This window comes from Aulonocara stuartgranti (genome assembly GCF_965226115.1).
Source record: "Aulonocara stuartgranti genome assembly, chromosome: 15".
NCBI lineage: Eukaryota > Metazoa > Chordata > Actinopteri > Cichliformes > Cichlidae > Aulonocara > Aulonocara stuartgranti.
In genome coordinates, this window is record NC_138951.1 from 15,529,750 (window position 1) to 15,544,917 (window position 15,168).

Sequence of the window (15,168 nt, forward strand, 5' to 3'; positions counted from 1 at the left end):
TCCTCACAGCAGAGGTCAAACAGGATGCAAACATGCTTCCGTAGCCAGTTCCCATATAAGGCCAGAACAGGATGTCCATACAAGAGTGGGACAATGCACACACTGCTTTAGTGATTCTTCTCAAATGAGGTCCAAAAATAGAATGATAAATATGTACCACAGCTAAAGAAAGTGGGGTTTTTTTGTTTGTTTTTAAATACATGTATACAGAAAATGAGGAAGCAGCTTGGGGTGATGGATTACTAAAGTGTACCGCAAATATAGAATGTTTACCTCCAGATCAAATTTTATGACTTTAATCAAAGAATCAGTCGATGTTTGCAGCTTACAGCTTCACCGTTTAACTATTTTAATTATTCTTGATTTACTTCACTTCATCCATTTAAAGCAACCAAAAAAAAAAAAAAAAAAAAAAAAAAAAAAAAAAAACCCACAACACACAACAACAACAAAAAAAATCAGTTCTGTGCTTTGGGCCAGGGTAACTTATCTTTTTTTTTTTTAAATGAATGTAGTCACAAGGTTATCATCTTCCAGAAATTTGGCCATTTTTAGCTGCAGATATATAAATGTTATTCTATGGAAAATGTAGGTTGATTTGTGATTAGTTGCTCATAAACAATATAAGTACTGATTGCCTTGTGTCAAACAAGGCACTCAGCAGTCTGCTGCTTTCTGACTGTAACAAAATTTTATGTTTACATTGTATATCTAATATAGACCCAGCTGACTTCACATTGTTGAAGAAAATACTCAAGCAGCTGGAGGTCGTCAGCAACCTGCAGCAGACAACTGAACCCAGCATCACCAGTTCTCTCAGTCATGTCTTTAGCACCATCCTGCAGCACAGCATGAAGAGTTTTTTGTTTGTTTGTTTTTTGGAAATGCATCACATCTGAAGCCATCAAACAGACCTGATGAGGCATAGCAGCATGCAAACCTCCAAACAGCTCTGCATGTGGTCCCACATGAGACACTGGGCAAGCACTGCTGGTCTAAACATCAGCTGAGGACTGAAATGCTCTTCAACAAGCTGCTCATATGCCTTCTTTAAAAAAAAAAAAATTAAAAAAAAAAAAAAAAAATTGATGCTGCTGTGTTGGTATGGGGTCTAATGTGGCTGACAGCAAGGAAATTCATACTTTGATTCCAGTGCTCTGAGAACTGCTAGCCTTCGAGAGCAATCTCCTTCGTAAGTGCTGTTGTCTTTTTTTCTTAAATATAAACGCAGAATGGATCATCGCTGTACATTTTCTCTCAATTCCCCAGTGTTTGCTGCAAAGCTGATGTTGGTTTAAGGAACCATTTTTCACTCCTGCACAGAGCATAGACGGCTGGCTGCATCACATTTGTCATCTTTGCCTAGCCTAACATACATTACCAAACTGCTCACTCAGTGTACAACTAATGAGGTTAACATTACGTTGCCCTAAAGTGGCATCGGTGTATTTGCACATGAGCAGGTCAGCGCATCTCTAAACATAATGTTCAGCCCTCCTCTCGACCCTCAAAATTTCAGTACAGCCCTGCTTTTATTCAAACAAGTTTAACCTTGGTTGCATTGTGAACCAGATAAATCCAAGACTATGGTTTATTCACAGTCTACAGTTTCAAGACGTGCAATATAGCAAACCTCCCCTTCATAGAATCTCAGTTTTTTTGATGCACTAAAGCCAGAATGTGGTAGAAACTCATGCATTTCTGCAATTACTATTCCATAATCTGGTAATATTCCAGATATCATGGTGCTGTTACATAACACAGCTCAGTATTGGGTGCCTTCTGTTGTCCCAGAGAGATGATTGACAGGATAGTGCAGAGAGCAGGCCAGTTTTCACCCAACACTTCTGGACACAAAAACACCCTATTACAGATGCAAGACTGACAAGGAGCCCTGCAAAGGTCTGTTTTATAATCCTATCAATAGCCCTACTTCTGAAAAACAAAAGGCTATTAAATGCGATACAACCGAATTAAAATCTGACGCGTGCAAAATGTTTTGGCAGAGTGCCTGGTGAGACCTGTCACTGCTCGCGTACTGACCCACGGACCAGCCAGGTCATTAGCTGACTACAACTGACACGAGAGCGCAGAAGTCAAGAGACTCTTCAGAGGAGAGTGATTTCTCTGGGCCATTATTAACCCATTAGATAATTAGCTTGCTCCAGCAGACATGACTCAGCTGACAGCTCAGTCCTGTAAACATGACAACAACATCACGGGGACGACCTATGGGAGAAATCTCCAGGTCACACAGCAAACAAAATTGAAGCTGCTTGTTTGTCCAGAACACACATGCCCCGATTATCCTTGTTAGGTTAGGATCTTCTCAGGCTGAACCACCACATGTTGAAGCACTCTCACTCTCGTTTGTGTGAGAGCTTGACACATGCAATTTTCACCCGCATGAGCATACTCGCATACCTATTACACTTCTGCTTTAAACATGAATTGCCCCGAGCCTTTAATAATCAAATTGTTGGTGCAGCAGATTCACAGAGTCCTGCTTTGACAACTTAAAGGGGACACCGATATAGAACACATGCATTTAGTTGGGAAAATGCATTTAGTTGGAGGGGGAGGTCAGATGTGTTTGAATTGCACGGTACTAAAGACTGCTCTGTGCAGGTGCTCGTGCCTCTCCTCTGCGTTGCGTTATTTGCTGGCAAACAAGAACCAAAGTGAGGTCAGTTTCCATTATGCACAGTGGCATAATCCCCACTTGTGTAATTCCCTTTTAAAAAGCCTCCTTCTGGTGTTTCCCAGGAGTTGACGAACCAGCAATCCAACATGGACGGGCCTTTACTCACTGGCAGCTTCACCCATCATGCTCCCGCCAAATTTCCTGCCTCTAAATTGTTGTGCCAGCAGGAGAACTCAGATTCTTCTCACTAGCAAACATTTACACTAAAAGGGAAGGCTGCAGCTTTTACACGGTGACACGGTGACGCTGCTACTTCTTAGCAATATAGATTCAGTCACAGCTCCCCCTCACCAACCCCTGCTTTTCATCCCTAGCGTGAAACATGTGCGGCCAGTGTCTGTGAGCAGATTAGTACCATATCTAAAATAACTATAATCCAACCCATTTTGAACCTTTTTCTTTGTTGTTCACTTCCACTTTTGTGCTGCCATCTGCTTCAACCAGGACAATCACGCCACTCAAGAGGGAGTTCTCAATAAAGGGCATTAGTAGCATGTTTATTAAAGCCAAATTATTACTCCTAGAGAACATTAGCTATGCTTTTCTGCTCCCTCTCCCATTTTGTGCGCTCTAAAGTTGGCATAAGCACTCGGAAACGGGATACAGATGAGTGTATAACCCAATTCTTTTTCTCCCACCACCAAGTCAACCGTAAGCCATTTTTCAGGCAACGCATTACTGATCACGTTTCTTATAACAGCCTGAAAGAGCTCATAAAACATTTAAATCCTGAAATAAACCAGTCATTCATTTCTTCATATGTGGGTGAGAAATAGGAGTGCATTTGTTTCATTTGTCATGGGACAGCTACAGGAAATACTCAAGATCTGCATGTGATAGCTGGAAGATTATTCACATGTTGTTTCAGAAACTGAGTCATTTGGTTCTTTGTGGCTTGGAAGGATGCTTTCTAATCAAGAATGGACCCAGAAAGCAGTTTGGACAGCACCTTGTATTTGCCTGGAGTTATTACTGAACGCCTAATAAAACAAGCACTTGTGCTGCCTTAGCAGCACTTGGGACAATCAAAAACAGCATTAGCACCCTGTGAAGCACAGTGATCACAGAATTAATGAGGAAAAGGCAAAGACCAAAAATGGCAGAGAGAGAGAGAGTAATCCAAGCAGCCCACCAACAGACATTTAAGTGAACAGAGTATCATCTGTTCCACAATATCAGCATAAAGCAGAAGCCTCTAGAAATAATAATAAAAGTACCAGTCCTGGCTCCAGTACAAGCACTGGTCCACTGCTGGAGGAGCAGCCCTGGAAAACACATCTGCGAGGAATAGGCAGAAATGCAAAGATCTGACACAAACACATGCTTCCCTTATTGGGAGACTGGTATAAGGCTATTATTTAAGAGAGATTCCTCACTAAGAAGGCACTATGGAAACTCAACCTGACAAGTGCAACAAAACAAAAGGGTTATTCAATTTTAGTCAAATTACAAAATAGGACTTTTTTTTCCCCCCCAGCATTCGTTATTTGAAGAGGCCATTTTAAATTCCATTATCAAGCCATTTTTAAAGGTACATACCTGTCGAAACCACAATTTTAATGGTAGGGGATTTATATTTGCTTTAGCCTTTAACATGAAAAAGGCACCCTGAATGGTTGCACAGATTTTAAAGCTTGGATATGGAGGGGGGGAAAGAATTGCAGTATGAGATGTTACAATGTTTGTGTTTAATTAAATTAACATTACTGACCTGAAATTTTGCACAAATCCTATTAAGGCGTTAAAAACCTGAGATTGTCAGGTAAGACGCTTGTGATGGAGTAATGTGGACTGATCCAAGTTAACTGTTGTCAATCCCCCCCCCAAAAAAAAAAAAATTACCCCATTTGCTTGTATTTCTCCATTTTTTAGCCATGTTTGTACTGAATGTATACTATATAGTATATATAGCATGCATAGTGAAAAGTGGGTGACCCTTTTAGAATCATCTATACGAGCGCAGGTTTCTCTTAAAGTTTGAGAGTTCATGTCAACATTAAATAATTATCACACTAGTTACAGTGAAAATTGGATAATGAATGTGAAACTCAACAAAACCTAATTGGAGTCATAAGGGAGGAAACCTGGACTGTAATCAGTGAGACAAGACTTCAAGTGTGGGTTAGAGCTACACTGACAGACATTTGAGCTTGCTTACAAAAAGCTTATGTTCTGATCAAGACAAATTATATGCATCAAGCTGGAATGAGTTACAAAGGAATCCCAAGAGTCTTGATACTCATTGATACTCAAATTAATGGAGTTTGTCACCACCTCCGAGCTTGCAGTCATCCATACAAATGTCATAGTGCAAGGTTGCATGGGCACCACAGAGCATCTTGACTCATGTGGAACAGGGTTGAACTGCTCGGGATGAGCTTGCAGCCTAAGAACCTTCTGAAATTTGATGCCAGAGTGCACCAAATGCTCAGCTTTGTGTAAAGTCTGTCCGTGCTACAGTTAGGACCACACTGCCCACAACATTGGAGCAACCTGTCAGCCAGGGTGGTCTGAAGTTTAGCAGCTATGACAGGATTATTCATGAGACAAAGACTCAAGAACAAAGAGTCATATGATCAGCTTACTCTAACGAGGCAGAACACTGGTGGGAAAATAGGGAGGACTCCAGCCGATGAGAAATGTGTGGAATGTCAAATCCAGTCAGGTGCCTCCAGTGTGGAAGTCATTGGAAAAACAAAAAGGCAAAAGAAAGGCTTCAAACATTATTTAGCACTTTTAACCACAGCGAACTGTCTGGTATTGTGACTGGTGCAAAAACGTTTGTTTACATCTAAAAATTGCAGGTTGCAACACTAATGATTTGGATAATCTCTGAGGGATCTGCCTGCTGTGACCGGTAATGAAGTAATAGCCTGTTAGCTCTGACTGGATCACTTGTGATGCAGTAGAGTAAAGAGCATACATCACACTTGAAATTACTTCCAAATTGTCTATGCCCTAGTGTCACAACTTCTGTGCAACAAATACACAAAACAAAGACAAAAGCCAGTATGTAGCAAAGCAATTACTTTTAAGGCTTTAAAATCCAACCATTGCATTTCCAGACATTTGAGAGTTTAGTAACGGAAAGCACAGCTAGTCCCCAAATCCTGCCCAGCCAGTTAATCACAGCTCCGTAAGTGTATATATGCAACAAATGGCCAAAATGGACCAAACCTGTGCAACCCTGGCAGTCTTTGATGGCTCCCCTCTTCCCACTGACTCATTCAGAATCACAGAGCGCTCATGTGAGTCAGTGTTTGGGAAGAGCAAACTAGTCAGGACTGAGGCAATTCAAATGACATGGAAATAAATAAACAAATGCACCATTTCGTGACATTGCCATCACTGTTTATGTACCGTTTAAAAATCAATAACTTTGTGGTAAAAAACAGTAAATCTCTTTTTGCAGCACAATGCAGATCTCAGCAGAGAGTCAGCATATACTCCAGTGTATCTAAAGAGAGTGCTGCTTCCTTTAAGTACACCTAGGATGATGTAAGCTAATCAATACCCGACGCTGTTAATAGCCCTTTTGTTGCTTATTACTGTGCAAGTGATCTAAACCGCATCCGAATACAAACCCAGCAGAGATGTGAATTAAAAGCAGAAAATCCGCTGAGAAATACCACAACTCCCAGATGTCTTCATGCTAATCTATTGATATATTAGGTGCTGTAAAGCCCATTTACTACATCTTCTGAGCTGCAACAGAACTATCAGCCTCAAGGATGTAAATGTTTAGTTCAACAGAATTAATTTGCAGTTCCACCGTTTGAATAAAGACTCGCTTGTCAAGATCTCACTGTGTTCATAAATGAAGCCAAACAATATAACTGGCAAAAGAAAAAAGTGTTATCTTGTTATTAGGTGATAAATTCACTGTTCATAATTGCAACATGAGATCCAACAGTTGGCCATTTACACATCCAGCAGATCTGGCGTAACATTATGATTCAGATGTAGTTGCGTTTATCTCTGAGGAAACTATAAGGCTCCTCATCTGCTAAATGTTCATCCATGTCATCAAGTAGTTTAGTTAGTATTTGTGCCAGAGAAGCAAAATCTTCCAGGACATTCTGTTCTCAAAGAACATCCTGCTTTGACTGAGGATCATGAAAACATTGCTGTCAATATATTAAAAGGAAAAAAAATTACAATGGATTGTTAAGGAGAAACATTAATTCCAAGATGGTGTACCTGGCGCTGAACAGTTCTTCTTCTCAGTTTCATTTTCTGGTACTGAAGCCATTAGCCGTCTCCCCCAGATTTCATGGTCGGGATGTCCCTCCACAATCATCCCATGGCCTGAAACCGTATTGAAACAGCTTTGATTATCACATATTAACATAATAGTAATAATAAATACTAATAACAACTTTTTATTTAAATCCTCTTTTGATCAAGACCTTAAAAGTCCATTATACATATACACACACACACACACACACACACACACACACACACACACACACACACACACACACACACACACACACACACACACACACACACACACTTCAAAAATGCAACAAAACCCAACATGGCTGCTGTTACACAAAGTATGAGCAATGACCAAAAATACCCATGTTCTGAATTATGTGCAATTTCCCGAAAGAAGGTTGCTTTTCTTTAATCCCTTAAAAGTTTTTATTCATGTATAAATGACATGTTTATCCAGCAGCAACCGCCGCAGGAGGAATAACGCATCAAAATGTAGCTGTGCCATTATATTTTGGAGGGGGGGGGGAAAGAGTGTAATTTTTCATTAAACTGCTCTTAAGCCTCTAATGAGAACAGGAGGGGGAAGAAAGAAAGAAAAAAAATAGCAGTCACAAATCTATTATGTAAAAATCATAACAACAAGCTTAGCAGTGCTTTAAAATTGCAGCTTTCATAAAATGGTGAAGTGAGAAAGTGGTAACTGACGACATGATGATTTAGTAGTTCTACTGTTACACGATTATGAGCAGATTACTAAAAATACCACAAGGAGTAATGTCTACATTCATTCATACCGGTCGTTTGTCAACAGACCTACTCTTTTAGAGTAATAGATCACACAATGACTGGGACAGGGTCTGTACAGCAGCAGATTCACATGATCTCCATGACCAAAGTCTAATTACTGATCTTTATGACACTGAGCAAGTAATGTTTAAGATAAAGGAGAGAACATAGTGTTTTAAGCTTTAAACAAACTGCATGTGTACTAAGCCCCCCTAACTCTTTTAACCAGAAGTCCACAAAGTGCTAAAAATAACACCGATTAACAGATTTACAGATAATTACTCCATTTGCCTTTTTATTAGATTAAAACAAATTAGACTACACAGTGCACTACTCAGATCTGATTATCAAACCTATTCATCCACCGGTCCATTTTCTTATCCAACGTTAGGTGGTTCTCAAACATCTTAACTGCACAAGGTGACCGGTGGGTCTACCACATGGTTTAAAGAGTCAACCAGTCACACTCCTACTGGAAATTTGGAATCACAAATTAACCTAATATACAAGTCTCAAATTTCTGGGAGGAAACCCATGCAAGCATTGGGAGAACCATGCAAGAGGCAGAAAAGCCCCTGGAGACTAAAACCCAAGATGGTCTTACTGTGTGGTGACAATGCTAACCACTAGCAGCTAATCATTTCAGCTAGTTATTAGCCGCTAGTGCTGAATGTTCATAATAGCAACCCACACTTTAAGGAAGAAGTCAAGTATTAAACTGTTAGAAATTTTAACATGAGGTGGCATATATTAATGTAAACCAAGTAAATGTTAGCCAACTGTTACCTGACAGCCATATTAGCAGTCTGTTATCATTAGCATGGCAACTAATGGCTTATAACAGTATGGGAGAATAGTTGTTTTCCCCCATGGTGTTGAAATGGTATAAAGTATTTTTCCAGTGTTTCAGCATTGAGTTTGAAATTCTAGTATTATGATAACTAGTTTGCACCATCCATTTAGCCTAAATTTTAAAGCTAAAGGACACTGAAGTACTGCTGAGCCAAGAACTGCATCAGCAGTTAGTTTCAACCCAAGTGCAAGTTAGCTTTTCACATTTTCCTACCACAACCCTCTCCCAATTGCCATTGTAAAACAGTTCTACCTGGCTAGATTGTATTTCCAATGTAGTGATACAGAATTATTTGCCACTTTCAATCCAGTAGAGTTAGACAGCCTGAAGATCAGCAGGCACTTGACAAACAGACTGTACACAAAGCAACTGCAGCTGCTTCCTACAGTTCTCCAATCCAAAAGACCAAAACCCTCCAGTCACTGCTCCAACCTGTTCCGTCTCACTAACCAGCATGGTTACACTCCCCTTCTGCCTCTCCCCTTATTGCTTGATTTCTTTTCAAGCAATGCTCGCATTAAAATAAACATGGTTTAATTTGATATCAGGGTAGAACATGAAGAGTCTGAAGTTTGCAGACACTAAACATGTGGACATTTCATGCCAAGAACTGCTTTTTAATGTTGTATTAATGAATAGGCTGAACTTTCAGATTTACACAAACTCCAGTAGACCTGGAGAATTTTACCCTTTAGAAGTGTATGCATAAGATTTAAATACAATTTGCAGTTTCAGTTGTGTGGAATCACTTAACCACAACTATTAAGTCTTATGACCAATGATTCTTGGAAGCCTAAACAAGATAACTGCATGTATGTGCATATGCACAAGCAGTTCAACATGCTTTCTCAGTGCCAAGCATCTGAAAAGAAGAAAACAGTGAAGACATGATTCTATCAGTACATCGAGGCAGTGGGATAAACTAAGGATGCAAGCTTTTGTTTTGCACAACATTGCTGGCTTATTCTACATCGCCTTCTCCCAGTTGACCTGTTTTGATTAATTGTCTTATTCTCTGTGTTTAAATCTTCATGTTCTGACATTCTGAAGCTCTTTAAGGTTGGCAGTACCCCCCGATTAATCCTTGTTAGTTTGTTAATAGGAAATGTCATGAATTCAAGAGGCTGATTAGAAATTGGTTGAAAGGCAAATGAGCCAGTAATCACTTCATTTGTCTTTGTAGGTCTGAGATCAATAAGGAAGCATTTTTTACTTATTTAAACAGCTTGAGCTGCTAAAAAATTAGATTTTTACATTTTAAATACAATTCCACCTGTTCCTTCTCAAAATTTTAAAGTTGATCACTTTGATGGTAACATGCAGGTCAAGAAATACATTTGCAGTTCAGTATAAAAGTTTGTCACATTATTCAGGCACTACACCAAACTAATGTTTGATGCCAGTTTATTTTTACATTTACAGGGTCAAGAGGTCAACGAATCTTGAGTGGCTAAAAGAGGATTTTACATTAGAGCTGCTAGAAATCAATTAGTTAGCCATTACCCAGAAAGCATTCCAGCCTTGAGCGATTCTTATTTAGGAATCCAGTCAAGATGTTGTGATATGATATAAAATTTTTATCAGTTATCAGTAGTGGCCTTGGACGCTGTACACTAGGTTTGTAGAGTTTGACTAAATGAGTAGTGGGTGTAGAAAAGAAAAAAAAAAAAAAACCATGCCGCTACTGATAAAGTGTCAAATGAACCAAAGACAACATTTAAGTAAGAAAACCCATCCCTGGCTGCAGCAGTAAATGAGAGGAGCAAAGGAGGAAGTTGGGGGATATAAAAACCAGTTGATACAAAATGACTGTGGTGGATGAACTCCGCCACAAAACATCAAATGCTAATACAAGAGGCTGCAGTTTGAGTTCTCTTTTGTTTTTGGTTTTTTAAACAAATAGTCCACAATGAGTGTCTTAATGATAGTCCCCTACCCACATTTATCATGGCTACCAGGAAAATCAATAACCTTAAAAATAACTCATTTTAACTCCTACTATGATCTTTTCCTACCACTTTCTTTTGTCTCCAAACATTAGCCCCACCAAATCAGTTGCACAACATGAAACTTGATTTATTTTCTTTAAAATCAATTTATCAGATTGTCTCAGGTCTGCTAACCCTCTCAAACACACTATGTTGGATAACATATGAAAAAGCACATCTGTCATTCTGTGCACGTACATACAACATGTAAATTAAGGATGTCACAATCATTATAATAGGTTCAGAAAATTCAAGAAAATAGTAGCAATAAGGTTATCAGCCAAAAATGTTTCTATAAACTTGTTTCTTATTGTAATTGAATTTAAAATGTAGTGTAGCATACAAACAGTACAACTGCCATTAGTGCATCACTGCGTTGATATTCATGGTTTTTGAAAACCATGTGTATTGTCAATACAGATTCATTGTGATCGGTACTGTAAAGTGAACTCAGATTTATAAAATTATTCTCTAAAATTAGGGATATCCAGCTACTTTAGGCAAAACCAAAATGGATACAATTGAATTAAAAAAAGATCATAACTTCACTTCTAGCTGAGCACGCAGACAATAATAGCACTGTGGTAATGTCCTCTATCCAGGCAGATCGACCAAGGACAGCCATCCATCAAGCTCACAATGCTTATGGTTATTCACATTCCTTTAGTCAAAAATGTCTCCGGGTTATTTACGCCCACACACAGACATACGCATCCAGCACAATCAGCCCCTCTGCAGCTACCTATCAGAGCTCAGCCCTGCTTCTCAAAACACCTGCTCTACTCGCCCATGTGAGGTTTCCACACACACACACACACACACACACACACACACACACACACACACACACACACGTTGCGCCCCACCCCTCTTCATGAAGATGTATCTCAGGAGTAGTACATCAAATCCCATCCATCTGGAGCATTCAGCATTTCATCACACTCCTATACTGCCATCAATCAAATGGATGGCAAGCACACAGACTTTCCTGTGACATGAGACATGCTGGTCCCTGTTGTGATTGTTGAAATATGAGAAAGGGCACAGCTATTGAATTAGACAGATTTAGTTATGCTGAGCTTTGGGTCTCCTCGTTCTAAAAGGAAATTTCTTTTTCATACCCCCCTTTCATCAAGCATGTCACCTTGAAATTCCACTATCCACCACCAAGGATGCAACTGCTTGTCAAAACGGCTGAAACCCAAGAGGAAGCCTCCTGTCAAATGCCTTCATGTGGACAGTTAATGTGTAGGTCAGGCAAACTTGATTAAATGAAAAGAGGGGAAGCCACTGGTGACCAAAGGGAGCTTACTTTGTCTCCCAGAGCCTGTCTTTCGAGATAAGAGATTTGCACCAGCCTGTATGATATCGCTCCAGAATAATCTTTTAAGCCTCTTGTTGTTTTTAACGTAATTAATAAAACTCCCTGATATGTCTTTAGGGATCCACAGTCAGGCAGGAGCTGTGGTGACTTTACAGCTGCTTTCAGCACTGGGAATTACTAAGTGGTTTCAGATGGACAGATCTCACGACAGGATCTGAAGCTGAGGCTTACAGCGTTAGAAGCACAGCAATCCCGCTTCTTTCATGTGAAAAGTCCTGAATGGAGCACCAAGTCTCCTTTGCGATTAAAAAAAAAAAAAAGCTAACAAAATCCCCTTTGGCACTGAATGCAATCTCGATGTTCCCTCCTTGTGAACAGTACTGGCCTGAAGGTGTGTTCCCATCTAGTTAACCCATGATCACAGTGGTGTGTCGGATATTCTTCACCAGTAAAATGTCAAGGTTGGCGGTTAGATTATATAACCGTGTGTGGCTGTGTGGGATGCTGTGCGTGTCAGTGTTTGCGCGGAGTTTTGACATGTGTGAATGGGAGGGCATGTAGCTTGGAGTCTGTGTGTTTGCGTAGCACAAAAGCAGCCATCTAAATGGTTTGTTTCAGCCCACACTTCAGACTTTAACTATGAATATTGTAACATCCGGCAAGATAACGCATCCCCGCTGCTTACCCTCCACCCCTCCCCTCCAAGTCATAATCAGTGGCCTCTGCGTAAAAATCGGCATCCCTCGATCGCCATGTGGAACCTGGGAGCGTAATGATGCTCGTGATCCGGTGTGAGCAATGGTGTGTGAAGCCCAGGGGCAGACGTGATAATGCCAGCGTTAACGGCGATCCTGAGCGCTAATGTAGTGTGATCGACAATACATCTGGCACCAGAAGAAGAAGAAGGGGGAAAAAAGGAGGGTGGGAGGATTTTCTGAGAACAAAGGGCATAAATGCAAAAAGCGATCATACTGGGGTCGGAATGTTTTCTGAAGTGTGCACGTTATGCATGGAGTGCGCGTGTGCCGTAATTATGAGCCTGGCTTTCAATTTCAAAAACGTGCCAATGCCACGGCGCGCACACTGCGGCATATACTGTCAAACAGACGCGTGTATACGCCTGAACAGATTCTCTTTTTTCCCCCTCAAATGTCCCGCAATTATATTTAAAGCCGACTTTCTAGGGAGTGTGATGGGTCGGTAACAGCGGATGCCAAATTCTTTTTCCATGGAAACGACACGGGTATGAATGAATGAATAAATGATAAAAGGCAACAAATACGCATTTAGGGTCTGAAAAAAAAAATACATATTTTGATCTCATGCCCTTGCTACTGAAGCCTGATGGTGCTCATGTGACAGATCTTCGGGGTGCATGATTACACTGCAGATCTGTGAGCAGCTCTGCTCCGTCCTCTGTTCTCTACACCCCGGTGGATCCCTTCACACTCACCTGTCTTGGTCAGTAGTGCCGACATGCTCCACGCTACGAACAGGACACTGCAGATAAAGCAGACCTGCACGAATAACATCTCTCTCCTCTTGCGAACTTTAAATATCTTCGCAATTATTGTCTTTTTGGAGGGGGTCGCGGTGTCAGTGTCGTGCTGCTCCATGCTTCGCACCTCGGCCGGCGGCCACTTTTTGCGTCCTTGAGCCGAAGAAACTGCCACCTCGCTTGCCTCTTCACACGGAACACAACCGGGATGTGACCCTCATTTCAAGCCGTCCAGTGCGCAAATGGAGAGTAGTAAAGCGGAAGGTTTTCCCCCCTTCTTGTCTCGGATGCTGAGATGATGCCGTTCAGCTGCCCGGGACTGGTGAATGGACAATGACAAGGCGGTCAAATTCCGATATATGTCTCCAAATCAGTTCAGTGGCGCCCCTGAATTCGGATTCTGCAAAAGGACGTGTGTCGGATGGGTTCCTATTGCAACCTGCATCCTGTCCCGTGGAAAGAGGGGGGAAAAAATCAGCTGCAATTGCTATTATCTATCCGTGGCAGCCTGTAGTTTCTGTGTTTAGCATAAAATGCGTCAGTGTTCAGTCACAAATGTGGAATCGCTCAGCTGCGCCGTTTTGCAAACCACACGCACCTGCGCCTGTTAAGTGAAAGCAATCAGTGTTCATCAAGGTTAATTGTTAAATTCAGGCAGCAGTCGTGCCGCTCGCCTCGCTTGGGCGCCTCCCCCTCCGCATGAAGTCCTCCTCAGTGCAGGAAAACCGTGCTGATAATGAGAGAGGACCATCAGCTTCCCTCCTACTCTGTGCCCTTCATCCCCTCCATCGAGACCGTGCTCCTTTAACTTTCCTGAGTACTGCATGTGCAAACAGCCAGTGGGGGAAAAAATCTTCCTCCTTCACTGTCCACTTTAGAAACAACGGGAAGCTGCTGATTGATCACGCGGAACTCCAAACTCACGCGATCTCTTACATTATTTGACCGTCGAGTAGGCAAGCCCAATCATACTGTTTAAAAGAAAGCCTACACAGAAAACCCCTATCCTATCCCAACACTGCTGTGTTATGAAACCAAATCTAATATCTTCTGGGTCCCTGGCACAGCCCCTTTAATAACTGCCCTGCAAGTCACCTGCTGTCCTCATTTTGACACCACCCTGAATAAGTGAGGTGATGGATCTTCTGCTTCTTTCTCTCAAACATCCACAAATACAGAATAAATTCTTATTTTTTTTAAACTTGCTTTTGTGCCCAAAACACCCATAACGGTTTTTGCTTCTCATAAATATGGGGAGCATTCACATGTACAGCACTGTGCATAAGTATTGAGCTACCCCTCATATCTTTATATTTTATTAAAAGAATGGGAAATAGGTGAAGGATTTTCTCGAAATGTGTAAATATAAATGAAAATACAGTATATATAAGAAAACACAGCCTGAACTCTTGTAGGTAGGCTTTCTTTAGGTATTCTTTGGGAATAGTTCTCCAGGCTTCTTGAGGGACATTTCAAAGCTCTTCTTTACCTCTTGTTCTGTCTAGATGTAGCTAGTACATCTAGACAGAGCCAGTAGCTCAGGAGGCATAGCAGGTCTGACCTGCAAACCAGCAAAATTAATAACTGTGACGTTTGTGGTTTTATCCCTAGCATACAAAAAATACAAAATAAACCAAAAATCAAACTAAATGACAAATTTGGAAGTGAACTGGAATTCAGCTTACAGTGAAGGCAAGGCATAAAGCACTCACTGAAGATCATTGCTCTTTGATAGTTAGCAGTCTTGCATATAGGGCATCTGTGTTGACTCAAGATTTAAATCTAAAGGTA

The 15,168-nt window shown here is 40.9% G+C and overlaps 1 protein-coding gene across 4 annotated transcripts in view; it reads right to left on the reverse strand.

The window, feature by feature from the left end:
* slc24a4b (solute carrier family 24 member 4b) overlaps positions 1–14,394 on the reverse strand; it is a 33,236-nt gene extending 18,842 nt beyond the window's left edge. For 2 of the 4 annotated variants that reach the window (XM_082506311.1, XM_082506310.1), the window contains exons 1-2: positions 13,333–14,394; positions 6,905–7,012 (exon numbers count right to left, since the gene is read on the reverse strand). In XM_082506311.1, the coding sequence (XP_082362437.1) occupies positions 6,905–7,012; positions 13,333–13,495 (271 nt within the window). In that variant the 5' untranslated portion in view covers positions 13,496–14,394. Of the gene's footprint in view, positions 1–6,904; positions 7,013–8,819; positions 8,839–13,332 lie in introns of those variants that run through there. The other 2 variants (XM_082506312.1, XM_082506313.1) reach the window with 2 other exon arrangements.
* Positions 14,395–15,168: the final 774 nt, after the last annotated feature.